At 55.8% G+C, this 23,951-nt stretch overlaps 9 protein-coding genes across 9 annotated transcripts; 4 read left to right on the top strand and 5 right to left on the bottom strand.

Annotated features, from left to right (window-relative positions):
- Positions 1 to 347: 347 nt before the first annotated feature.
- On the top strand, positions 348 to 7,024 carry UV8b_04879 (uncharacterized protein; the record flags this gene model as incomplete). Its single annotated transcript, XM_043142377.1, has 5 exons — positions 348 to 1,943; positions 2,021 to 4,393; positions 4,477 to 6,248; positions 6,304 to 6,393; positions 6,526 to 7,024. The coding sequence occupies 5 exons, from the start codon at positions 348 to 350 to the stop codon at positions 7,022 to 7,024; spliced, it is 6,330 nt and encodes a 2,109-aa protein (XP_042998311.1).
- Positions 7,025 to 8,446: 1,422 nt separating this feature from the next.
- UV8b_04878 (uncharacterized protein) lies at positions 8,447 to 9,857 on the bottom strand (the record flags this gene model as incomplete). The annotated part of the gene is made up of 4 exons (XM_043142376.1): positions 8,447 to 8,817; positions 8,987 to 9,520; positions 9,639 to 9,673; positions 9,841 to 9,857. 4 exons carry the CDS (start codon positions 9,855 to 9,857, stop codon positions 8,447 to 8,449), a joined length of 957 nt encoding a protein of 318 aa, XP_042998310.1.
- Positions 9,858 to 11,333: 1,476 nt separating this feature from the next.
- Positions 11,334 to 11,789, bottom strand: UV8b_04877 (uncharacterized protein; the record flags this gene model as incomplete). The annotated part of the gene is made up of 1 exon (XM_043142375.1): positions 11,334 to 11,789. One exon carries the CDS (start codon positions 11,787 to 11,789, stop codon positions 11,334 to 11,336), a length of 456 nt encoding a protein of 151 aa, XP_042998309.1.
- A 62-nt stretch (positions 11,790 to 11,851) lies between these two features.
- UV8b_04876 (uncharacterized protein) lies at positions 11,852 to 13,418 on the top strand (the record flags this gene model as incomplete). Its single annotated transcript, XM_043142374.1, has 5 exons — positions 11,852 to 12,009; positions 12,131 to 12,201; positions 12,375 to 12,665; positions 12,758 to 13,094; positions 13,160 to 13,418. 5 exons carry the CDS (start codon positions 11,852 to 11,854, stop codon positions 13,416 to 13,418), a joined length of 1,116 nt encoding a protein of 371 aa, XP_042998308.1.
- Positions 13,419 to 14,644: 1,226 nt separating this feature from the next.
- On the top strand, positions 14,645 to 15,257 carry UV8b_04875 (uncharacterized protein; the record flags this gene model as incomplete). The annotated part of the gene is made up of 2 exons (XM_043142373.1): positions 14,645 to 14,877; positions 15,020 to 15,257. 2 exons carry the CDS (start codon positions 14,645 to 14,647, stop codon positions 15,255 to 15,257), a joined length of 471 nt encoding a protein of 156 aa, XP_042998307.1.
- A 491-nt stretch (positions 15,258 to 15,748) lies between these two features.
- On the bottom strand, positions 15,749 to 17,254 carry UV8b_04874 (uncharacterized protein; the record flags this gene model as incomplete). The annotated part of the gene is made up of 5 exons (XM_043142372.1): positions 15,749 to 15,828; positions 15,913 to 16,303; positions 16,461 to 16,996; positions 17,080 to 17,121; positions 17,200 to 17,254. The coding sequence occupies 5 exons, from the start codon at positions 17,252 to 17,254 to the stop codon at positions 15,749 to 15,751; spliced, it is 1,104 nt and encodes a 367-aa protein (XP_042998306.1).
- Positions 17,255 to 17,740: 486 nt separating this feature from the next.
- Positions 17,741 to 18,207, top strand: UV8b_04873 (uncharacterized protein; the record flags this gene model as incomplete). The annotated part of the gene is made up of 2 exons (XM_043142371.1): positions 17,741 to 17,806; positions 17,917 to 18,207. 2 exons carry the CDS (start codon positions 17,741 to 17,743, stop codon positions 18,205 to 18,207), a joined length of 357 nt encoding a protein of 118 aa, XP_042998305.1.
- Positions 18,208 to 18,458: 251 nt separating this feature from the next.
- On the bottom strand, positions 18,459 to 21,095 carry UV8b_04872 (uncharacterized protein; the record flags this gene model as incomplete). Its single annotated transcript, XM_043142370.1, has 1 exon — positions 18,459 to 21,095. One exon carries the CDS (start codon positions 21,093 to 21,095, stop codon positions 18,459 to 18,461), a length of 2,637 nt encoding a protein of 878 aa, XP_042998304.1.
- Positions 21,096 to 21,975: 880 nt separating this feature from the next.
- On the bottom strand, positions 21,976 to 23,496 carry UV8b_04871 (uncharacterized protein; the record flags this gene model as incomplete). Its single annotated transcript, XM_043142369.1, has 1 exon — positions 21,976 to 23,496. The coding sequence occupies one exon, from the start codon at positions 23,494 to 23,496 to the stop codon at positions 21,976 to 21,978; it is 1,521 nt and encodes a 506-aa protein (XP_042998303.1).
- Positions 23,497 to 23,951: the final 455 nt, after the last annotated feature.

Genomic DNA, 23,951 nt, shown 5'->3' with positions numbered 1-23,951 from the left:
GGCGTTGTCACGACGTAAGCATTAGCCTATTTCACGCCCCGTATTTCAACGTCTTCAGCATCACACACAACATCACGGCATCAGCGACTTTTACGTGGACTGGCTCCATAGACACTCGATTTGCGCGCTCTACTTCCGATTGCGATATGATGAAAACGCCAACAGAATTATATAGACATCTCTCACTTTAGTAGCAACACTTCGAAACGCAGCCTCCGCCTGCCAACCACGACAAATGATCATGCCGTCAGTCTCTGTCAACGTTTTCGCTCGTAGAATTTTACATTGGTGATGCCCTTTGACAATCCGGTATCCGGACACTATTTGAGTCTGCCAACGACACGCGTATGAGTCCAAATCCCGCCGATGGGGATCGTCAGCCTCGACAACGACAATCAATCCCTATGGAATACTTGCCATCTGCGCCCCGAAATGATTCCGGAGCTCAACAACGGCCCAATATTCTTGACGCAATGCAGCCGGACGAGAGCATGGACAAGAATACGCCGGAGTCTGCTGGGGCCTCTCGTGATTCGGCATATTGGTATACGTCTCAAAACTTATCGCCTAGCAGGAGTGCGACCGGCTCGCCTATTGATCCCACAGCATTGCAAGCTGCCCTACCGGCTGAATTTCCGTCTTCCTTTCCCGAAGAACTGAATCGGTCATCGCGCGCAGTCGGCATATTTGAAGAATCGCCATACGTCGAAGATGCTGCAAATACTGACTGCGATGACTCCGACCGAATGCCCCTTACAGCTGGCGCTCAATCAATATCAGGTTCCTTACTCCGGGACGGCCATGACCAAGGTCGGAGCAGCTTTCAAACCGTATCGGATCTAGGCAACAGCAATACTACCCAAGCTGGTCGGCCACTTAGTCTTGAGCACAATCCCGAGGCTTCGTTTGAGCCCTCGCGCGGTCGGCAACATGGGTATGGTCAAATGCTAAATCCGGACGAGTGTCGAGCGTCTCGAGCGAATTCCACCTCTGGCGCCCTTCATCGAGCAGGGTCAATTGTAAGGGCCATGTCACAAAGAGTTGTCAACATAAGTGGCGAAAGCGAATCGATCGATCACCGACCTTCGAGACAGCAGTCTTTCGCTTCTAGACAATCTTTTATTCGTGACCGAGATGGAAGCCCTGCTATTTCAATGCTAGCCGATAACTCGTATCAGTCACAGACACGTCAAGCGGGCCCCGAGAAAAGAGAGATCTTACATCAAACTCGAGAGCTCGCAGGAAACGACCCCCCACCTAATCTTCTCAAAGGCCGCTCGCTGGGCTTCTTTTCCCCTGACAGCCCCATTCGCTTGTGGCTGTGTGAAGTATTAGTCAATCCTTATACAGAGCCATTTATTCTGCTTCTCATTGTCCTACAGACCCTACTTTTGGCTGTAGAGTCTGGTCCTAATGTTTTTCTTCAAGGCAATGCGCGGCCGGACCGATGGGGAAGACAACCTGTAGACTGGATCTTCCTCGGACTCTTCATTGTATTCACCCTAGAACTCATCGCCCGCATTATTGTATCCGGCTTTTTACTCAATGCTGCCGAATACAGCACGATAGATCGGAAAAGAGGCATTCGAGCTGCGCTTGCCGAACAATACAAGGTTGCGTTCAGACCACAGCGGCAAAAATCCGTGAAAGAAATGCGGCAGGCCGAACCACAACAATCAGCATTCTCCCGTTCATTCACAACAATCATGCAGGGCCAGCAATCATTGCCTTCAACGGTCGAGGAACATCAACGCTACCAGCTCGCTCGTCGGGCGTTTCTGCGACGTTCCTTTAATCGCCTGGATTTTGTCGCTGTGGTGTCATTTTGGATCTCGCTTGTTCTGGGTCTTGCTGGTGTTGAAAGCCAGCATCGCTTGTACATATTCAAAATGCTAAGCTGCCTTCGGATTTTGCGACTATTGGCGTTGACCCACGGTACCGCGGTAAGAGACACCCGGCCTCTACCACTGCGTCTGCAATCTGCATTCTTCATTTCATCCGCTTATTGACTTGGTTCTAGATCATTCTAAGAAGTCTTAAAAAAGCTGCTCCGCTGCTTGTCCGGATTGCTTTCCTGTTAGGCTTTTTCTGGCTTCTCTTTGCCATTATCGGCATCCAGAGCTTCAAATCTAGTCTGAGCCGCCAATGTGTCTGGCTAGATCCTCTGGACCCCAAGAACTTTTCGGCCTCCTACACTAATGACATGGAGTTTTGCGGAGGATACTTGGACAACCAGACAGGGAAAATCTTGCCCTGGGTAAAGTTTGGCACAGTCGGTTCATTGGACAATCTTTCCAACGGCACCCGAGACGGTAAAGGCTTCATTTGCCCTCGTGGATCCATTTGCCTGGAGCAACACAACCCTTACAACGGAACCGTCAATTTCGACAACATCGCCAACTCTTTGGAGCTCGTCTTTGTCATTATGAGCGCTAATACATATTCCGACTTGATGTATCGTACAATGGCGTCAGACTATCTACAAGCCGCTTTATTCTTTGGAGCTGGAATAATGATCATGTTGTTATGGCTCACAAATCTTCTCATAGCTGTAATAACGTCGTCATTTCAAGTGATTCGCGAGGAGAGCAAGTCAAGCGCCTTCACTGCAGATATCGAGCCTCCAGTTCAACCTCGGCAAGGGGAACGCGTTTGCAGACCCTCGCCACTGCAGAGGTTATATGAGAAGCTTTCCATTTTTTGGGTTCTAGTCATCACGTTTGGATTGGTTTGTCAGTCCTTTCGAAGCTCCAAAATGTCTCCCTCCAGGGAGAAATTCATCACTGTGGCGGAGGTCATAACAACCATTGCCCTGGACGTAGAAATCCTCCTTCGAATCGGCTCAGACTGGCGAAAATTTCACCGCAGCTGGCGCAACTTATTTGACCTTTTCCTGGCAATCGTTACGGGAATCATACTCATACCGCCAATTCCAGGCACTCGAACGTACCAGTGGCTCACAGTTTTCCAGATTCTCCGGGTGTACCGGGTTGTGCTGGCAATTCCAGTGACTCGCAAACTGATTTTACTCGTGTTGGGGAACGCGGCCGGTATCGCGAACTTGATGCTGTTCGTGTTTCTCATGACTTTTTTAGTCGCCATCTTCGCTGCACAATTGTTCCGCGGGCTATTACCCACATATAAAGATGGCTCACTCGTCAGGATCTCGTTCTTCACTATATATAACTCTTTCCTTGGTATGTACCAGATTCTGTCCAGCGAAAATTGGACGGATATTTTATATTCAGTCACGTCGTTTACTAAGGTGTATCACACTGCTTGGATCGGAGCAATATTTCTCATTGGCTGGTTTATACTCTCCTTCTTCATCTTGATCAATATGTTTATTGCCGTTATCCAGGAAAACTTTGATGTATCGGAGGATGAGAAGAGACTGGAACAAGTCAAAGCCTTTCTTCAAAGGAAAGAACTGGGACATAATCCTAGCCACCTGACTCTGTCGACAATCTTCAGCCTCGGGAGGGCTCGTCGGCGCCGAGATCCGCTCGACTATGGGCCCGCAATGATGGAAATGCTTTTGAAAGATGCCGTGGTCCGTGATTTTCTTGACGACCACACTTCAGATGCCCTGCAAGATAATGCAGGCAATGCTTCCCAACGAAGCGCGACCAATCTATTCAGCGATAATGCGAAGCCAGGCATAGTTGCAACGTTGTGGAAGCGACTCGTCAATACGCAGGATAAAGATCCAAATCCGTTCTACGCCAATATTCGATTCGACGGCCCAAACGACACTCTTGATCCACGTCAAATGGCTCGACAAGCCGTCTCAGCGACGGCGGCCAGACGAAAAGCCCAGCGAGAGTATCTTGCCCGTCATCCACGGTACAATGACTCGCTATACATCTTCAAGCCCAAGCACTTCTTACGACGCGCGTGTCAGAGGATCGTAGGTCCCGCCAGAGGACACGAAAGATTCGACGGCGTGGAGCCTAACAAGATACTCTGGCACACCTTTTCGGCGTTTGTGTATGCAGTCGTAGCTGCCATGGTTATTTTAGCTTGCGTCACTACGCCACTCTATCAGAAGGGATACAGGGAACAACACCCCCTAAACACATGGAACTGGTACGTCTGGACTGATTTGGCCTTTACGTCTGTTTTCACCGTCGAAGCATTGATCAAGATCATCGCGGACGGGCTGTTTTGGACGCCAAATGCGTATTTGCGGAGTTCATGGGGCATGATTGACGGCATTGTGCTTGTGACGTTATGGATCAACGTTGTGACACTCTTGATCAATGATGGGGCTATACCCAGAGCCGTCGGCGCGTTCAAGGCCTTGCGAGCTCTTCGTTTGCTCAATGTTAGCGACAGTGCCAGAGACACATTCCACTCATTAATCATTGTCGGCTGGTGGAAGTTGATAGGGGTGAGTAGGCGCCTTTCCAGGCCTTGGTTGCTCAAAATATCAGGACCGTACTTGTCAGCAAAGAGCTAACGCAATCTGGACAGGCAGCTCTAATCTCCCTGTCACTACTGATCCCCTTTGCCATCTATGGACTGAATCTCTTCGCTGGACTCATGGTGTCGTGCAACGACTCCAACAACATGGACACTCTGAGCGGATGCTTTGGCGAGTACAACAGCACTCCCTTCAGTAACAACTGGCCGATGCTCGCTCCTCGCGTCGCCTCGAATCCGTACTTAAACTTTGACGACTTTGGCTCATCTCTGTTCACGCTTTTTCAAATTGTCAGCCAAGAAGGCTGGACGGACGTCTCATTTGCTGCGCAGGCCATTGTGGGACGGGGCATGCAACCTCAGGACCTGTTTGCGCAGGGCAACGCATTGTTCTTCGTTGTGTTCAACCTCATGGCCACCGTTTTCGTCCTCACTCTGTTCATTTCCGTTTTCATGCGAAACTATACGGAGCAGACAGGGGTCGCCTTCCTCACGGCGGAACAGCGCTCTTGGCTGGAACTTCGAAAGTTGTTGCGCCAGATATCGCCCTCAAAGAGCTCCTACAAGGAAAGCGAGAAGTGGTGGAAGAAGTGGTGTCACAAAAGAGCAATCGAGAAACGCGGAAAGTGGTACCAAGCCATTACGATCGTCTTAGTCCTTCATCTGCTTCTTCTCATGATCGAGTTCAGGTCGGAGCCGTTCTGGTGGTCCAAAACTCGAGAGGCGCTATTCTTGATACTAATTTCCATATATCTGAGCAACGTTGCCATTCGAATAGTTGGCCTTGGATGGGCAAGGTTTCGGAAAAGTTCCTGGGATCTCTATTCACTTGTCTGCGGATCAGGGTCTTTCGTGGCCACCGTGGCGCTGATGATGGCCAACGCCAGAGCAGAAGCATCCGTTCAATTCCACAAGTTTTTCCTTGTCGCCATGGTTTTGCTTCTGATACCGCGGAACGATGCACTGGACCAGCTCTTCAAAACCGCAGCAGCTAGCTTGCCAATCATAAGCAACTTGCTTGCAACGTGGCTGGTCATCTTCCTTGTCTTTGGCATCGCCTTGACGCAGGCATTCAGCCTCACTCGGTTTGGTGATAACGAGACTGCCGACATAAACTTCCGAAGCGTCCCGAAAGCGCTTATCCTGCTCTTCAGGATGAGCTTAGGCGAGGGATGGAATCAGATCATGGAGGATTATGCATCGATTCGACCGCCGTTGTGCGTCGAAGAGGAGAGATTCTTTGACAGCGACTGTGGCAGCAAAGCGTGGGCGCGCTTTCTGTTCGTCGCTTGGAATATCGTTAGCATGTACATCTTTGTGAATCTCTTTGTTTCGCTCATCTACGAGAGCTTCAGCTATGTCTACCAACGCTCGAGCGGTATGGCGGTGGTTGATCGAGATGAAATACGGCGTTTCAAGGAGGCCTGGCGGAGCGTCGATCCAGCAGGAACAGGCTTCATTTCCAAGGAGCAGTTTCCACGGCTCCTGGGAGAACTCTCCGGGGTGTTCCAGATGAGAATCTACCAACCCGAGGATTCCATCGCGCAGATCCTGGAAGATGTGCGAGACGGCCCCGAGTCGACGCGTCACACGTGTTTCGCTACGACGACGAATCTGCACAACAACAACGACATCAACATTGACAGACTGAACCAGCGATTGGCGCAACTTGATGTGGACAAGATACGCGAGCGACGCCGGCGGTTCAACATCTTCTTCGGGGAAGTGCTGGTGTCTGCTGATCCAGATAAAGGCATAGCTTTCACAGACGTATTGTTCATTCTTGCTCATTACAACATTATCAATGACAGCAAGAGCTTGAAGTAAGTTGTTGCGCGTGTATCAATGTACGGGATGGCGAGGACTGAGATGATACAGGCTCGAAGAATTTCTCCGTCGACGGGCACGGTTGCAACGCGTCGATGAAGAGATCCGACGGAAAGTTGTGCAAGGGTTCTTTGATACACTGTGCGTAAGGGCGGCATTCTCCTCCAACTTGATGGCGGTAAAGGTGTACCGTTTTTTTCGCTCTTGATAACTTGACGAGAGCATCCATGCTGCCAGCAGAAGTATCCCAAGACTGATAGCATCTACTCGCAGGTACTGGTCACGACAATTCAAGAAACACATGAGAAACAAGTACGCGTCCCGCCTGACGACGATTCCGCAACTTCAAATACCCCACATCCTGGTCGACGACGAATTCAGCGACCAGGTGAAGCAAAGGGACGGCAATCCCTTGGGCGAGGAACCACGCTGGACGCAGCTGAGTGCCAGAGAAGGCGACGGGAAACTAGCGACTTGCAGCCCGACAGACCTTACTCTTGGTGACGCGGAACATCAACACCCACTCAGTCAGCCCCAACTAGGCCAGTCTGCTAGTACGCGTCAGGGCAGCGTTTCCGCCTTCAGCTTCGAGCTCGACGAGCCCGGGACCGATCCGCAGCCTGCCTCTCCATCGAGCCGCAACGGAAGCATTGTAAGCGCAACAGACGCCCGCAACATGCTAGATGACTCCGTCTGGATGGAAAGCATAAGGCGAAGCGCAACGCTGCGAAGACCAGAAAGGGGCTCTTATCGCTTTGGAGACCTCGGATAGCTTTTTTTTTCCTTTTATTTTTATTTGCAGTCCGTTATCCAGCTTTATCGGGGGATGGATAACCCGTCTGTGGCGGAAAATGGTGATGAAATGGAATGACGTACTGCGCATTGTATTGCATGCACAGAGACTAATTTATAGAAAACTTCTTGGAGATATCTACATATGCAGGGCGTCAAGGGGTTACGACGGGATCGGCCAAAAGACGCAGCATTCGCGGTGAATAATGCATTAGAGACGAAAATCACGCACAGCTACTATAGACTAGATGGGGAGGGGAGGAGGTCCTGCAAATCCTCCTAGCGATTTAATTCCACTGAATGCATAAAGACACTGGAAGATTGTTTTCATGCCGGCGCATTCCGAGGCCAACCCTTTTCCTGCGGAACCCAGTCGACGACGTTTGTGACGGGCTGACGGCGGAACCATGTTGAGCGCCCGTGGACGACAGGAAATCTTGAGGAATGCCATCTTGGTTGCGCCTTGGCCGGCACCCTTTTGGAGCACAAGAAGGTTTGTAAGCAGGGCAGGTTTCAGACTCGAAAGGGCCAGGGGGTGGCGGTAGAGCCTCGATCGAGTCAAAGGGGGTCAGATGGCCCAGGGGGCTTCGAAACAAAGGACTCGGGGGGGGGGGGGGGGGGGGGGGGGCACATGATGCCGACAAGCTTGGATTTACGTGTCGATTCACTTGTGCTTTCTACGTGGTGGGAGTCGGCCTCTGGGTGCGTGAGCCGGGTAGAGCATGTGTGCATGCGCGGCGTGACGTTCGCTTCCCGCCACGACCTCCTCGTCGCGCGCCTTGCAAGGTGGAGAGCATTGTGACCAACTCGGAGACGGGTAGGGCAGACTTTTGAAACTTGGTCTCTGTATTCAACGAGAGCCGGGGCTTTAGGCGCCAAGGCGAAAAAAAGGCCACGGCTGCTGGATGGGAAGTTAGATCCCCATCCTGGTGCGTTTGCTATCGGAGAAGAAAGAGAGAGCGCGTGTTCGAGCAACCCCTTGCGCGGAGCGGTGCGGTTCGCTCATCGAATGAAAGGATCCCCAAGACTGCTTGCTGCATCTGAGTCACCACAGCTGATGCTGCCAGCCACACGAACCGGCGACAACGACGGTCACCTCTTGTTGCCGCGTCCAGCATGGGACGGGCCAGGAGGATGAGCACACCGACCCAGATACCAGATGCAGGGCCACCAAACCTCTGCACCGTGAAAGAGCGCCAGTGTTGCGTAGATGAGCCACGCGGTGGATTGGTTATCCCCTCAGTATAAAGCAGTGGATGAAAACAAAAGGCAGCGACTGAAAGATGGCACATAACCCCCAGGCTGAGTTGAACTGGGTGGATGGCGAAACTGTTGTCTACGAGGAGGACCGCGGTCGAGAGAAAAGAGCCACAAAAAAAAACAAAAAACAAAAAAAAAAACCTCATCGCGTATTGTGGATATCTAGCACAAGAATGTCGGACGCGCCAACTCGGCTCAGCTCGTCCATTACCAAGGCAATCTCCTTCTTTCTGACCATGGAGCTGACGGCAACCCAGCCATCCGAGTCCAGGGTCGTGATGGTTGGGGCTCGCTTGCCCGGGGTGATCTTGCAGGCTTCCGGGAGCCGTGTCCTCTCAATGTTGTACTGGCAGAGGACATATCTCTGGGCGGTAATGACTCCGCGGATTCTCGAGGCAATCAGATCGACCATGTCGGTATTGGTGGAGGACCTGGACTGGACCAGCACAGCGGTAGACTGGACCACGGTGTCGATTGCTTTCAGACCAGCTGCCCGCATCGTCTCTCCGGATTCTGCACACCCCTTTTGTCAGCATTGGCCCATGGGGCAAAAGGGAAGCAAGCTCTCGGGGAATCCGACAAGGATTCGGGAAATGCAAAGGCGGCGAAGAACAAGATTTCTTTTTTTTTTTTTTTTTTTTTTTTTTTTTTTTTTTTTTTCATGCAAAAGTTGGACGCGTACCGACAAGATCGACGATTCCATCAGCCACGCCCAGCGCGCAAGCCGCCTCGACGCTGCCGCTCAGCTCGACGATTTTCGTTTGCAGGTCGCGCGTCGACGTGGCGGCAGTGCTGCTGGTCGTGCCGACGCCCGCTTCCAGTCTGGCAAAGTACTCGGCGGTCAGGTTGACGAAGCTGGTGCCGATGGTTTTGCCCACGAGATCCCGGCCGGTGGCGTAGTCGCCCTTCTCGGGAACCTGCACCTGGAGCTTGCAGGCGCCAAACTCCAGGCTCATGACCATGTCGCAGCCCTGGGCGGCGTCGCCGAGGCCGGAGGCGCAGCGTGCAGAGGCATCGTGCTCCCTGACTTGATCCCAGCCCGTGATGCCCAGATCGACGCGCCCCTGGCCCACAAAGGTCGGGATGTCGGCCGCCGGCAGGAATATGAGCGCAATGGGCAAGTTCTTGACCAGGGCTATGTCGAGCCGGTTCTCGCGACGGAACTGGATATCGGCGCCTTCGAGGAGGTCCAAGGCGGCTTGGTTGAGCCGTCCCTCTGCCCGGATGGATTAGCGAGCGCGCGGCGACGGGGAAATGCCGGACGGGGGTTTCGGGCAGCGCAGGGGCAGGGGGCGGGCGCGCGCGGAGAGAAGGGTCAAATGGTTCCCACTCACTCTTGGGTACGGCGAACAACAGGCGGCCCTCGAGGCTGTGGGATGATGCAAACGGTCAGCAGGCGCCATGGGCGGGCGGTAGGGCTGGGGATCGCGAGTGGGCTAGGATTTTCGTCTGGCAGGCGGAGGCGGAGGCGGAGGCGGAGGCGGAGCGAAGGGGTGCGATGCCATCAAAAAGGTCAACTTGGGCTTTTCCACTGACTGGTTCACCAGATCCATGGCTCCAACGCGAGGGTTGGTTTGACGGTATGCGGAGGGAGCAGAAGACGTCTCTGACAATTCAGTTTTGTATACTTGGTAAGGAGAGGTTGCTTATGTCGGATGTGACGGGACAGGGAGGGGGGATTTCTTGCTGTCTTGCCCGGCCTCTTCATTTTTTCCTTCTTTTTTATGTCTTTTTTTTTTTTTTTTTTTTTTCAGAGGGGTCAATATTCTATCCGTAAGGGTAGCGCTCCGAACTCGGGGATGACTGGAATCAATTGAACCAGCCCAACTAGGTACGTACCTACCCAGGTAAGCAGCCAACCCCACCATTCCATCTCAGCGCCTAAAAGAAGCTGAATCGCAGCTATACACCTCCGTCTCCTTAGGAAATTGCTATGTGGATGGAAGTAAGTTCTAGATCTGATTGTTTAATTGGTCAATTCAGCCCCTGCCGGTACGAAAGTGTAGTTTTGCCGCCTCCAAAGAAATACTACTAAGCCACCTACCTAGGTAGGTGGCTTAGTTGCATTGCGTTGTTGTTTGCATAATGGGGCATATTTGCTAATGACCAATTACCACGCAGCGATTCGAATGGGTATAAGGGGTTATGTACGGAGTAGAGCGAACATTAGTCATTAGGGCTGTCGCCGACTCCAGTATAGTCCGCCGTAGGCATCCGTCTTTGACCACTAACTTGCAAAAGCGGAAAGGAGGATCAGGGTCCGCGTCTACTATTCGTCGGGCGAACGAGTTAGTTGGCTTGCTTCAAAGTTCAGCCCCTGGCATCAGGGAGCCGTGTGCATGCCGGTGCGAAATCAGAAATGGCAGCTTACCTTTTTTACCTACCCACCTAGGTATTAGAGCCGCGTTCAGTCTCGCAGCTGACTGGAAGTAAGGGTTCAAGTACCCGGTACCTGCCTGATAGCCAGACGCATCATGTGCCGGATACCTCCTAGGCTCCTACCAGGTACCTTGGGTGCCCAAACTGACAAAGTTCTGCAGATGCCCGGATTCACACGGTGGTATGCATCAAGAACTTAACTTGGTACCGGGAAGATGCTGCACTCTGAGGGTCTGCACAGTTTTGGCCATGATGTCCTCGCTGCTGATTTTATCCATTGGAAACATCTGTGATGCCGTGTTCACGATTGCGGCCCGTCTTGCATTACCTACCTCCTGGTAAGAAGAGGTAGGTAGGTAGGTACCACCTGGTAAAATTTACCAGACGGTCTTGCCCGGTACCTGCTACCTTCCACCTGGCACGGTGAGGCAGCAGGTTCCCCGACACCTGCCCAGCAAGCCTTGTCGGATCGGTGCATGTGGTTTGGCGCTTGGCCCGTGCCATGCAACATCGCCAAGCCCCACCCCAGTCGCAGTTGCAGACGGCGTCGGACGGATCGATCAAACCGTAAGCAGACATTGAACCCCGCGGCAACTGGTTTGGCTGGCGACTTCTCCATGTTCCCGGGCAACCAGACCAGACTCTTCTTATTAGTGCTTCCTTTCCTTTGAGAACAGCTCGGTCCTGGGACGACCCTTGATCAATGATTGGACTGCCTGCCATCTCGGCGGCCATGAGTTCGACGTACCCTGCCTCCGCGGAGACGGCTCAGCAGCTCCCCCAGTCTGAAGCGGCTGCCTTCTCACCGCCGGGCTCAACCACGCCTTCACACCCGACGAGCTCGCTATATGCGTACAGTCACAACCACCTCCAGAATCAACAGCCAAGGCTGCAGCAGCCGCATCCGCAGCCGCATCAGCAGCCGCATCAGCATCAGCAGCAGCAGCATCATCAGCAGCAGCATCATCATCAGCAGCAGCATCATCACCAAATACAACAACACCCATCCCCAACACATGCTGACGCTCACGCTCACCACTCGCACCACGCCAGACAAGCCAGCCTTTCGCAAATCCAGCACCATCCAAACGCACGTCCCAACCCATCGTCTCTTCCTACGAGTCAGTATCATGTCTCGCACCTCCAACACCATCTACCCGCACCACAAATGCCGCCGTCGTCGGCGCACCTGTCTAGGCTCGACGAAGCATCGTCGGATTCCCCTGGCAGTCTGGCATCCGCCAACTCGGGGAAGCCGGTCGGGAACCAGGCACAGCTTCTGGCACCTTTTTCAAAGATAGACGAGGTTTCTGGCCGCCAGTACCAGTGAGTAGCAAAAACGTGGACTTTCTTTCCTTCTTTCTCCCTTTCTTTCTTTTTTTTCCCCCCGCCCTCACTCCCCTCTTCTTACCAAGCTAGCTCGTGAGAAAACCTGACATGATCCCAGCCTCGATGTTGTGCAGCAACCAAAACGAGCTCGTATGTGTGGCTTTGGAGACAAGGTACGTCATTCAGCTCGTGGGGAGCACATCCATGCTCGCCCTAATGTCTTCCGTAGGATCGTCGACCCATTACTCCGCCACCCTGCGTTCGACTCATCATCACGGACGTTGCCACAGGAAGAGAAATAGATTGCAAGTACGCTCGAAGCCATCCATTTAGCCGTGTGGCTCTTGTCTCCGCTTTATCAGCTGAAGATTTTCAGAAGCTAATGCTCTGCAGCGATATTGATCATTCCATGTTTGTCCTCAATGTCGACCTTTGGAGCGAGGACGGGTCGAAAGAGGTCAATCTAGTTCGCTCTTCTGCTGGTAGCCCGTCAGCATCGACGCCTCATCCCTATACGACTTTGAACGGCGGGGATACTGCCATGGTCCCCTGCAATCAAAGCATCGCTTCACCCAGCCGTGATTCAACATACAATCCAACTCATGGAGTATGCTACGTCCAAGAATACCAGATGCAGGCCAGCTTTGCGCAAAGTACGGTAGAACGCGGTCTTGATCCCAAACCCTGAATTCGTTTACCGCAATGCAATGAGATCATGTCTAATCAAGCCCTCCCTCTTCAACAGCATCCCCCTACCCCCGCAATGGCTCTTATGGCCCACCGCAGCAATACTACCCCCAACACCAGCCGTATCAGGCAGATGGGGCTATGAGTGCTCTACCATCGCACGCAAATGCTACAACGTATGGGAGAAGCGGTTCTTCCGGCTCAACCGGATATGTTCAGGACCACAACTCCTTGGGTAGAATGTCTATGGTGGGCGGACAGCCCCAGGGCATGTTCACGAGGAATCTGATCGGGAGCTTGGCAGCCAGTGCTTTCCGACTCAGCGATACAGAAGATCGCATCGGCATCTGGTTTGTTCTTCAGGACCTCAGTGTACGTACTGAGGGTCCCTTTCGGTACGTAAACCCTGCGCATGCGCATCCTTGTCGTCGAGGCTCAAAATTTGACCAAAAACTCGCAGACTGAGATTCTCGTTTGTGAATGTTGGACAGCCTGATGGAGCACCGCGCGACGGATCAGCTCCAAAAGTCAACAAGAGCAGAGCTCCCATTCTGGCATGTTGCTTCAGCGAAATCTTCAACGTCTACTCAGCCAAGAAGTTCCCCGGCGTGTGCGAGAGCACACCACTCAGCAAGACATTTGCCACCCAAGGCATTAAGATTCCAATTCGAAAGGATGCAAACGTCAAGGTTGGCGATGACGACGATTATGGGGATTGAAATTTACCGCTGCCTTTTGATGCAAGCCTCTTCTTTTTCTGTGTGTGTGTGTCTCTCTCTCTCTTTTCTGTTGCCCCTTTTCCCCCCCTGCCCCCGATCAAAGCGTCCGAACACAAACTCTGGCACGACCAACCACGCACGATGTGTTGAGGCATCAGCAGTAGAAATGCTTAACCCCCCCGTCTTCGTGAGGGCCCATGGTACCGAGCAGGAGCAATAGTACCTGCGACAACTACGTTGGAAGCCCGGTGGTTTGATTGAATGAGAGGAAAGCACTGGCAACATTTCGCAAAGCGAGCGGGCGAACAAGCAGTCACGAGCGCTGCAAATCACGTGGCGTGGTGCACGGCGTATGCTAGGACTCAGACTAGGCCCAAGAAAAAAAGAAACCATCCCGTTTAGGGGGATGATCTGCTTACAGAACGTATACGCTGCCTCTGATATATGTGTTATCCGTTCCAAGTAGCGCTCCAGTAAGTGGTGATGGTTGTCGCAGGTAGCAGTTGGTTTCGTCTGGGAGCAGTCTCCGTTGCTCATGGGCTTATCGCGTGTACGACTCATTCAGGCAAGGGCTCATGTGCAACCAGATTCAGATGCGGCTGCATCGTCTGGACGGCAACTTGACAGATTTGCAGCGTATTTTATTTTGATACCAGGTATTGCATTGCCAACCGTCTAATGTGCTGCGAAAATTCTGGATGTAGGACGTGTGATGCCGATGATGATGCTGACTGACGTGGGATGCTAGGGATGGGCAGCGCAAGAGGTGCTCCATACCTAGGAGGTACCGGTACCGAGATGACCCATCGATATGGCGATATGGGAGGCATCCAGCCCGGTCCACCGAATCGACGACCAAAATGTGAGCGCACGATGCGTAAAGTGGAATGTGAAAGGCTTGGACTGTATACACTACCCAAGGTTCTATAGAGCGAAGGTTAAATACCTAGATATAGCAAGTGTGGGCTGCCATCACGTGACACCAAAGCGGCTAGACTTGCTGCTCACGTACGGTCATCACCTGCTGCGGCTACCATGCAAGGCTGCAATGCAAGGTTGCCCCCCCCTGGCCCGTTCGTCATCTACCTATTTTCCGACCCTCACTTGTTTCGACTTCCTTGTCCTCTCACACAAACCCCCCCCTGGTCCGATTGCGGAGTTCACAAGTCGTGGAGTCAACCTTTTGTCCGCCCGCGACATCACCAACCCAAAACACCCCCGCGATCATGGCCCTCAGGAACGAAACAAGCAGCCCGACAGCGCCCGCGCCGCTGTCATCCCACGGCCGAGGCGGCGCAGGGAACATGGCCTCTGCGTCCCAGTCGCCCAAGCTCAACCCGTCGGACCTCGAAACGCCGGTGCTGAAGACGCCCGTCGTCACCACCGGCCGCGGCGGCACGGGAAACATGGCCAGGAACGACGACCCCGACGAGACCCGCCTGCGCCAGGACGTGGGAGCGTAAGTCCGATCCCAAGCGGCCGTGCGGCCGTGTTTTTGTTTTTGTTTTTTTTTTTTTTTTTTTTCGTGCCTCGCCCTCGTTGCGCGGTTCCTGACTCGCAGAGACGGCCTGGCCCCGGCCCGGCCCGTCTCTTGTTCGCAGGGTCCCGAGACGGTACAGCGGCGGCGTGCAGCACGGCGGTCGTGGGGGGGCGGGCAATGTGTTTCGGGGGGACGAGGAATCGGCCGAGCTGGCGGGCAAGGCTAGCAGGGAGGAAGCTGTTGCGGATGACGGCGCGGGCCCAGAGTCGGATCCCGCTGGTGCTGCTGGTGCTGGTGCTGGTGCTGGTGCTGGTGCTGCCGCCAAGCACAAGAGCTGGCTGTTTGGTAAAAAGTCGTGAACGAGTGGTGATACGGGGAGTGCGGTTTCTCCGCCTTGGCCCCTCTCGGGGCATGTCGTTTGTGTTTTTTTTCTTCTTCCGAGCTGGGGTGGGTTTTACGTACGATGGGGTGGCGATCACGTTCCGGATATAAAGTTGCATGGAGCTAGGCGGTCGGCGGCCGGCGGCCGGCGGCGTGCCGGCGCGGGTTGAGTGGGCGGCGTTGAGGATCAGGGTTTCATTTCTTTTTGCCAGATTCAGAGCCCGTGTACATGGATGCTTTGCTATGCTATGCTTGGGCGCTGCTGTTTGACGCATCCGTCTAGATGCCTGCCTTTGCGTGGTAGAGCTGATGAGCGCCGCATGACCCGAATGACCCGAGCTAACCACTGCTCCTTTCCTTTCCTTTCCTTTCCTTTCCTTTCCCTTCCTTTCCTTTTCTTTACCTCTCTTCCCTTTCCCCTCCCCGAAATCGTGGATACGACGGAGAGCGGCAGGCCCGGTTGACCGGCTCATTTTTCATCCGCCGTCAATCGGTGTATTTCCTCGAAAAAGTGCCTCAGGTTGTCCGGGTCAACCCCTGGCGTGATGCCTGCGGAGCCGAATGCGTCGCACGGTTAGCCCAACAAGCTGCCCTTTCCGAGCCCGGAACGCCCCCAGAGTCAAACCAACGTACCGTGCCCCAGGTTTGCGATCCAGCCCTTTTTGCCGACCCAGAAGCCCTTGACCATTTGCTCCACCGCCGACGTGATGGCTTCCTTGGTTCCGTACAGGACGCCGGGATCGGCGTTTCCCTGGAACACGACCTTGCGCGAGCCTCGGATCCTCACGGCCTCGGCAGGATCCTGCAGCCAGTCCATGCCCACGACGTCGTAGCCAAGGTCGCAGACCGAGTCCAGCGCGTACCATGCGCCCTTGGGGAACACGGTCATGGGAACACGGTCCAGCCCCATGGCGTCGAGTGTTTCGGGGAGCTTTTCGGCGATGCGCGACAGATACGGTTCGGAAAACTCGCGGAACGACGACGGGCCCAGCTCGCCCGCCCAGGAGTCGAAGACCATGACCATCTGGGGAGAAAAAAAAAAAAAAAAAAACAGCAGCCGCAGCAGCAGCAGCGACCGCAAAGGCATGGTCAACTAGGAACGGGTACGGATGGGCAGAGGCGGCGCCAAGAAGGCGCCGCGCTTTGCAGGCAGAGGGAAAGAGGCCACAGCAATATCATACCTGCGCGCCGGCCTTGACCTGCAGAGCCAGGTGTTGGACGCAAATGTCGGCAATCTTGGCCAGAAGAGCCTTGGTCTCCCGGGGATGCCTGTACAGCCACGTCTTGCTCCTGGCGAACAGCTTGGTGCCGCCCCCCTCGACCATGTAGCAGAACAGGGTCCAGGGCGCGCCGCAGAAGCCAATCAGCGGCACCCTCCCGGCCAGCTTCTTCCTCGTCAGCGCGACGGCGTCGTACACGTACGCCAGCTCGCGCTGCACGTCGACGGGCCGCTCGAGGACGCGCTCATACTGGCCGTCGGTCGGGGCGTCGAGCGGCCGGGGAAAGTGCGGGCCCTTCTTGTCCACCATTTCGACCTGCATGCCCATGGCCTGCGGGATGACCAGGATGTCGGAGAAGATGATGGCGGCGTCGAGCAGGCCGTCGAAGCGCTCGACGGGCTGGAGCGTCAGGGCCGACGCCACCTCGGGGTCGCGGCAGCACTCGAAGAAGTCGCGGGATCCCTTGGCCTCGTGGTACTCGGGGAGGTAGCGTCCCGCTAAGGCACGGCCCGGGTATTTCAGCGACGAACGGCAACGGGGTTTGTCGCGGGTTGGGCGATTGGGAAGCATTGCCCCTTACCCTGACGCATCACCCACATGGGCGGGCGTTCGACAACTTGGCCTAGGCATTTGGTCGTCAGTCGTTTGCTCTGAACCGGTGAATGCGGTGTGTGTCCTTGGGGAGGGGGGGGGTGTGTACCCCGTGCGGCACGGAGCAGAAGATCGTTCTTCAACGGCTCGAAAGAGTTTTCCATTGTTCCGGGGGGGGGGGGGGGGCGAGTCGAGTTGAGTCTATCTGCTTGCTTTGTGAAACGCCCGCAGCGGCCGCCCGCGACTTGGATGGAGGTGAGGTGGGGCGGGGGGGGAGGGGCAGCGAGTGAACGGAGTAGTGGGATGGGGGAAGAACGAGAGCCGACGGCAGGAACGGAACCAGTCGGTCCGGGGTGGGACTTTGGCTACATAGCTCGCATCGTCCAGTGACTCCAGTCGTCATCCACATCATCCACATCCACCCAAGCTTCCGTTGACGGACGATTCAGCCAGCATTCAGAATTGCTTGCTGGCTTCACTTCCCCCCCCGTTGCCCTCGACACTCATCATCTCCGAAGAGCGGGCGCGGAAGAAGGAAAGACAGAAAGAAAGAAAGAAGGAAAGGAAAAAAGTAAAAAAAGAACATACGAAACTCGGATTGGAAACCCTCCCACCTACGCCCACCCGAGAGCAGGCGGCAACAACACACCATGCCTTCGGAACGAGAATACCAGATCCACCCGCTTGTCCCAGACTCGATTGTCCACAACACAAAGGTACGAGCACGCTCCACGCCCGCTGCTGCCGCCTCGCGCGTCCGGCGCTTTGCGCAGCGTTCAGCGGGCTCCCTCCCAACGTGCTGCGCTGAACTGTGCCCTCCCTGCAGGTCTTGTCGAATCTGCAGAGCCTCACTGCGTCCTTGTTCGGCGTCACCGCCGGCACGCTCGGTCTCGAATCGTACCACGGGTTCCTCTTCTACATCGCATCGTCCATCCTCGCCGCCTTGCTGTTCTACGGCTTCAAAGTCGCGCCAGGGTCGCTGGCGGAGGGCCGGCCGCTGCTCAGCGCAGGCAGATACTTTACCGGCAGCTTCGAGCTCTGGACCGGGGGCATATTCAACGGCCTGTCGGGTTTCATCCTGACGTGGACGCTCTTTTACGGCCTGGTGCGGGCCTGAAGAAGCAGGCGAGCACCGTGTTTGACGGTAACGAAAATGGCGTAGTAGGGGATTCACGATATGGCCTATTCAAAGGGGCCGGGGCCGGGGCCCATGGCACCAAACGTCTGCGTTTCTTGGCCGACTCCCATAGACGAAGAGACGTCGAGGAAGAAAAGCCAAGACAAGCCGAAAGAGGGACAAAAATAAAAAAAAAAGTTAAGGAAGAAGAAAAAACATGGCGCATCCTAAATACTCGTCTAGCTCGACCGTCATTCGACAATTTCAATCACTTTACCCACGTAGCCCTCTAGCCCCGATCGATCCTGACTGCCGCCTTCCAGCATCATCACCTTGGACCCCATCTCAATCCACTCTCTGTTATGCAGCAGTTCTAGCGTCACCTCGCCCAGCCACTCCCCGGCGTCTTCGCCGCTGGATTCCACATTGTCGACATCGGCGCCGAGGCCCAAGACATCCTCCACGTCGTTTGCGCCGGCCGTCGCGTCTGGGCCTGGTCGATGGCCGAGGATGCGCAGGATTCGAGCGGAAGCTCGTACGCTCGCCACGTAAACGTTCACAAACGACCCCGCGGCGAGAGACTGCATGGCTGGGTCGTGAAACACGGCGGTAAACCCGCTGGCGGCTTGGAGAGACAGCCGCGTGTCCAGCATGTGGCTCGAGGGTATGGCCAGGACCATGCCGCGCCGCACCCGGAGGTTTTCCGCCGAGACGGAACCGGCGCCACCGTCGGCGGACGCTCCAAAGGCGATGCCGACGGACCCAGCCTGGCCGGCTTCGAGCGTGCGCACGGCTAGTCGCAGGTTGCGGATGCTGACGATTTGCGCACTGTGCCACTCTCCCGGGACCGTGGACGCCGGCACGCAAGCGTTGGCGAGCATTCGGGTCAGCTCGGACGACGAAGGGTGCGAGATGGACAGGCCGTACCCGCCCGGCGACGGCCTATCCGCCACGGCCATCCTCGCCCCTCGGGACTCGTCGTCTTCCGGCTGGAACGGCCCGACCACGATGCCGTCTCCCACCGAGAGGCTTCCGAAACGGACGTGGCCGGAAACCACGACTCCCCTGTCCGCAGGACCGCGGGGGCCGGTTGCCATGGCGCAGTACGAGCTTGGCAGGCTGAACGTGTCGTCGACGTGGAACAGGCTTCTCGGCTGCTCGGGGTTCAAGGCCATCCCTACGTAGTCTCGCGACGTCGGCGGCGGCGGAAGGGGCAGCTTGGCGAGAAGCGCGTGCAGCAGACCAATGCCGGTGCCTTTGACGGCGCTGGTGAGGACGATGGGAACATGCGACGTCGAGCTGCCGCTCCGTGACAAGGTTTCCACGAACGAGTCCGCTTTGGAAAGGTCCGCGGGGGGGATCCGTCGCAAATCAGCATGCTGCACTTGATCAGGCTGCAGGATCTTGGGTACGCGGCCTGCGTCCTTGACGGCAGCCAACACTTTCACCATGGTCTTTTGCAGGCTGTGCCTCGAGGCAAGATCTAGCTTGGTGATTACAATGGCCATGGGCACCTCCAGCTTCAGCACCAGGTTCAGGTGCGCCCGGACAAGATCAATCCCGGCAGCAGCACCTCCCAGGGCATCTCTCCCCGGCGGACCGGTGAAATCACTGCCCGCCACGGCGACGGTCTCTGCCGCGTCTCCCGCAATGCAAAGAATGCTCCAGTGAGGAGCCCAGTTCATGAGTCCCCGCAACACGGTGCGTCGATACCGCGGGTGTCCCCCCGAATCGGAGAGGAAGACAAGCCTGCCGTTTTCGGCGCGGTCGTGAATGTCGACCCACGATTCTATGTTTCCTTGCGCGAAGTTGAGGATCGCGTCGTCGCGATAACCTATCAGCTCCTGGGCGATTGAGCTCGTGACGCCCGACACCATTTCATGGCGATGCTTGAGCAGGCTCAGGCGGCTTTTGCCCCGCCCGTTATCCAGCGTTCCGGTAGAGAGAGTCCCCAACAGGCTTGATTTGCCCGACGTGGTAGGGCCAGTCAGTGTTATCCTGAGCTGAGGGGTAGCCGAGCTTCCCCTGCTGGGCAAGGCAACTGCTTCGGCCGAGGTTGGCGTGTGCCAAGCCGCCCCTGCTGATCTCTGCCCAACCTCCCCCGTGCTGGGCTCCTGCTGTATTCCAAGACTGGGCGTGACGAGCGCTTCGGCTACCCACAGCTCCCCTTTGCTCGGAACGAGGGGCACGGCTCGATCGGCATCACCTGGAGCGTCCGCGGACTCCTCCCATTCGCAGTCACCCACGACCACCATACGGACCACATCGACAAGGCAGCCAAGGCTTGCTGCCATTGCGCGCAGGGTGGCCAGGCTCTCACTCATCTCGTCTTTTGTCAAGCCGATCAAAGTGCCGTCGTCAGATACCCCTATCTCGTACAGAGCGCCTCTCGATTCTTCCAGCCCGGGAACCAGAGGCTCCAACTTGACCGGCGAGTTAGGGTCGATGCTGTCTTGCGCAAGCTTGACAACGGCCGACTCCTTGGAGCTGGTCGCATGGTACGGAGAGGACTGCTGCAGGCGCCACAAGAGCTGGGTCGTGAGGTGCTTCAGTCTCTCTTGGCGGGACTGATGGGATGCAGCAGGGGAGTTTAATGCCGGCAGCTTCGCGTTGTGCGAGCCGGTGGCTGGCTGCAGAGACGCGCGACGCTGCTCAACCGTGCTCATGGATGTGTAGGCTCTCCTCGGCCTCAGGAGGAGGTGAAGCTTGTATTCTGTCGGCCCTTCCTGCGGCTCCGCTTGCAGCTTCGTGAGACGGTACTGCGACAATGACGAGGCTGGGCTGCCGGAGTCGCGGGAGATTTTGCCCAGTTCCGCAGGGTCATCTGGCGCCAGCCACGGCGAGGAGACCCGCGGCGGGTCAGGATCGTACGTGAATATCGAAGCCATTCGCCAAGCTGCCAGAGCGGGCGGAAGAACAGTCAAGGCTGATGCGGCGGCGAGTTCCGGTAGCTTTTGCTCATGTGCAGCAACAAGATGATCCTCTTCAGTGTCATTGACCGGCAGGAAATTGTCATTGTGGGAGATGGATTGTGCAAATGCTGGCTTGACGGCTGGAAGAAAACGACAGGCGTGGGCTACTTGGTCCAAGTCGAGCGAAGAGTCATCGCCCAAGACGTTGAACGTCGGATTGCTGAGGGAGGCTACGTGAATCTCCACGGAAGACGGATGACGGCCGGGTTGGGGCGACTACGGAGTTATTGTGGAGAAACTAAGAGGTACCTGTTCCAGGAAGGGCTGCTCGTCGTCATCAGAGGTCACTCAGCACCCCAAGCAAGCGAGGCCGGAGCCTCACGCCACGACACTCCCGGGTAGGAGCGGACTCTATGCACTTGCCTGAGGTACCTATCCGTCCACAGGCCGCCGTGACTCATCTTTGACCACTTGAGAAAAAAAAAAACATACAACACCAGGTATTCGCTGGTCGTCACCGACCCAACTACTAATCCGGCGCTCGCCTGTTTTTCTATCGGAGATCGGACGGGATCCAGAATTCTCAGGCGGCTGTGGTCGTATGTGACAGTTGCTGAGCTACGCTCTGCTATATCCTCTGGCTACTTTGCGCCTGTGCAGACGCTCAAGTCATTCCTTTGCCGACGGTTTGCCGCCGGTTTGCCGCCGAGGTCGTTGCACTTTGTCATCGCCATCATCTATCTACACCATGATAACCGCGCATTCCAAAAGGCAGAGAGCTATCCAACCTTGGCCCGTGTCGCATGATGCAAAGTAAATCTCCTTTCCATCTACACCCCCTGCTCTACTCTTGCCGCTAAAAGAACCTCCATACCGAGTCGGGCCCCTTGGAGCTCTTGAACCGACCATAGGCCCTGCACACCGGCCACAGCACCAGCATCACAGCCGCCCAAAAGACAAAATACACCCGCAAATCATCAATCCCCTTTGTGTCCTCCGGATCCATCGGGCCCGGCACGCCTGTTTCGCGGCCGAACCAGGCAACAGCCACGTCGCCGAGCGCAAACAGCGCCACCATGTGCGCCATGTAAAAGAACAGGGCGCTCGTCCCAAAGTCCAGCAACATGGTGAGTCTTCCGCACACTACCGGCGGGAGCGCGGTGAAGACGGCCAGCAAGACGAGATTTCCCGCCATGGTGAGGGCGAAAAACGCCACGTCCGGAGGGTACTTGACGAGGTAGAAGAAGGACTTGGCCGAGGCAAGGTACGGGTTCAGCGCGGGGCGGGCTTCCTGGTCAGGCGTCTGCAGACACCCCTCGGAAAGGTTGCCGAAGCGCGCCAGACGCGTGACAACGAACAGCGTCAGGAAGAGCATGGCTGCGCAGACGTGGCCTAGCGTTCGAACGCGGCGCGTCCAGGGCCGGGCCGTCATGATGCGAGCGTACAAGACGCCGAGGAGGGCGAAGGAGAGCCAGGCCATTGGGGGGAAGCCGCTGATGACGCGCGACCCAGGCTCCATCATGACCCAGAACCAGACTCTCAGAAAGGGGTTGGAGGGACTCGTGGTTTGGGCTGCTGCTGCAGGCGCCTGCTTGCAGACTCCACCGTGCTCGCTGAGCCAGATGTTCCAGAAAATGGCGACGAGGGCGAGGACCAGGAGCAGAGCGTTGCCGAGACTCCACGACATGCACTCATGGTACGAGGCCGTCTGCGCGTCGCGAGCTGCTTCCGTCTCGGGAAGCAGGGGCTGGGTGATGCCTTGTTCGTCGCTGTCGGGTGATGCGTCGTCAATCCTGCCCTTTGTCCATCTGGCGATGCTCCGAGAGAGCAATTCCTCCGTCTTGTCAAGTGCAAGCCAAAGCAATCCGGCAAACAGGTAGTCCACCGCGAGGGCGAACAAGACGATGTTCAGGAACCATATCGTTCCTCTTGTAATCACCAGCCCAAACACAACCGTTACCAGGGTCAAAACCAGGCACCTGACGACAAAGTAGCGGGCCAGTCGCTTTGGTCCCCAACCGAGCCTGGTCCGCGATCGACCGAGGTAGACTACCCCCATGCCGAGCAGGAACGTGAACCCCGGCGCGCATAAATGCGTCAGGGTCCGCACCACGTAGGCCGTCGTAAAGTTCCAGCTCCTGACAACTTGGCCGTCCGCTTCTTGCACTCGCCCCGTTCCATGCTGCCACGTGTGCAGGCCCAGCGCTGCGTGATCCAGGGCCATGATCATCATGAGCAGGCCGCGGAGTAGATCGGGAGCAAGCGCCCGGGCTTCCTTGCCCACATTTCGTCCGACGTCGGGTCGTCTATCGGATGTTTGTGCGGAAATGTCGTCATTGACAGGTGGTGCGGACGGGTTCTCGTTTTGATTCGGCATGGCAGGCTGATTCATGGACTCGGACGTGGCATTTGACGCAGGCGCTAGCGAGGGAGTGCTCAGACTACGGAGTAGAGTTGCAATGATGCTGCAGAACTAGACCCAAAACGCAACCTGAAATGGCTGCGGACAACGCTAACGCGCATGCTTATCCAACAGGACAAAGTTACTCCGAAATCAGTGCATCCATTTGACAGCCACTTAGGAGGTAGTACGCCGCAGGTAGACCTTTCTGGAGTTCGATTCGAATCAATGTCAACTGTCTATCATCTTTAGTTGCTGCTGCTCGTTGCTAATATTTGCAAATGAGCAACAGTCGTATAGTACCTTGTATCGGACGCAGGATAACAGCGTGAGTCACGTGAGGTCGCGTGGTCTAGTGGTATGATTCTCGCTTAGGGTCAACCCGAAGCAAATATGCGAGAGGTCCCGGGTTCAATCCCCGGCGCGACCCT

This window comes from Ustilaginoidea virens, chromosome 4 (genome assembly GCF_000687475.1).
Source record: "Ustilaginoidea virens chromosome 4, complete sequence".
NCBI classification, from domain to species: Eukaryota; Fungi; Ascomycota; class Sordariomycetes; order Hypocreales; family Clavicipitaceae; genus Ustilaginoidea; species Ustilaginoidea virens.
The sequence above is the reverse complement of the archived record's forward strand: the minus strand, read 5'-3'. Positions and strand labels throughout refer to the sequence as shown.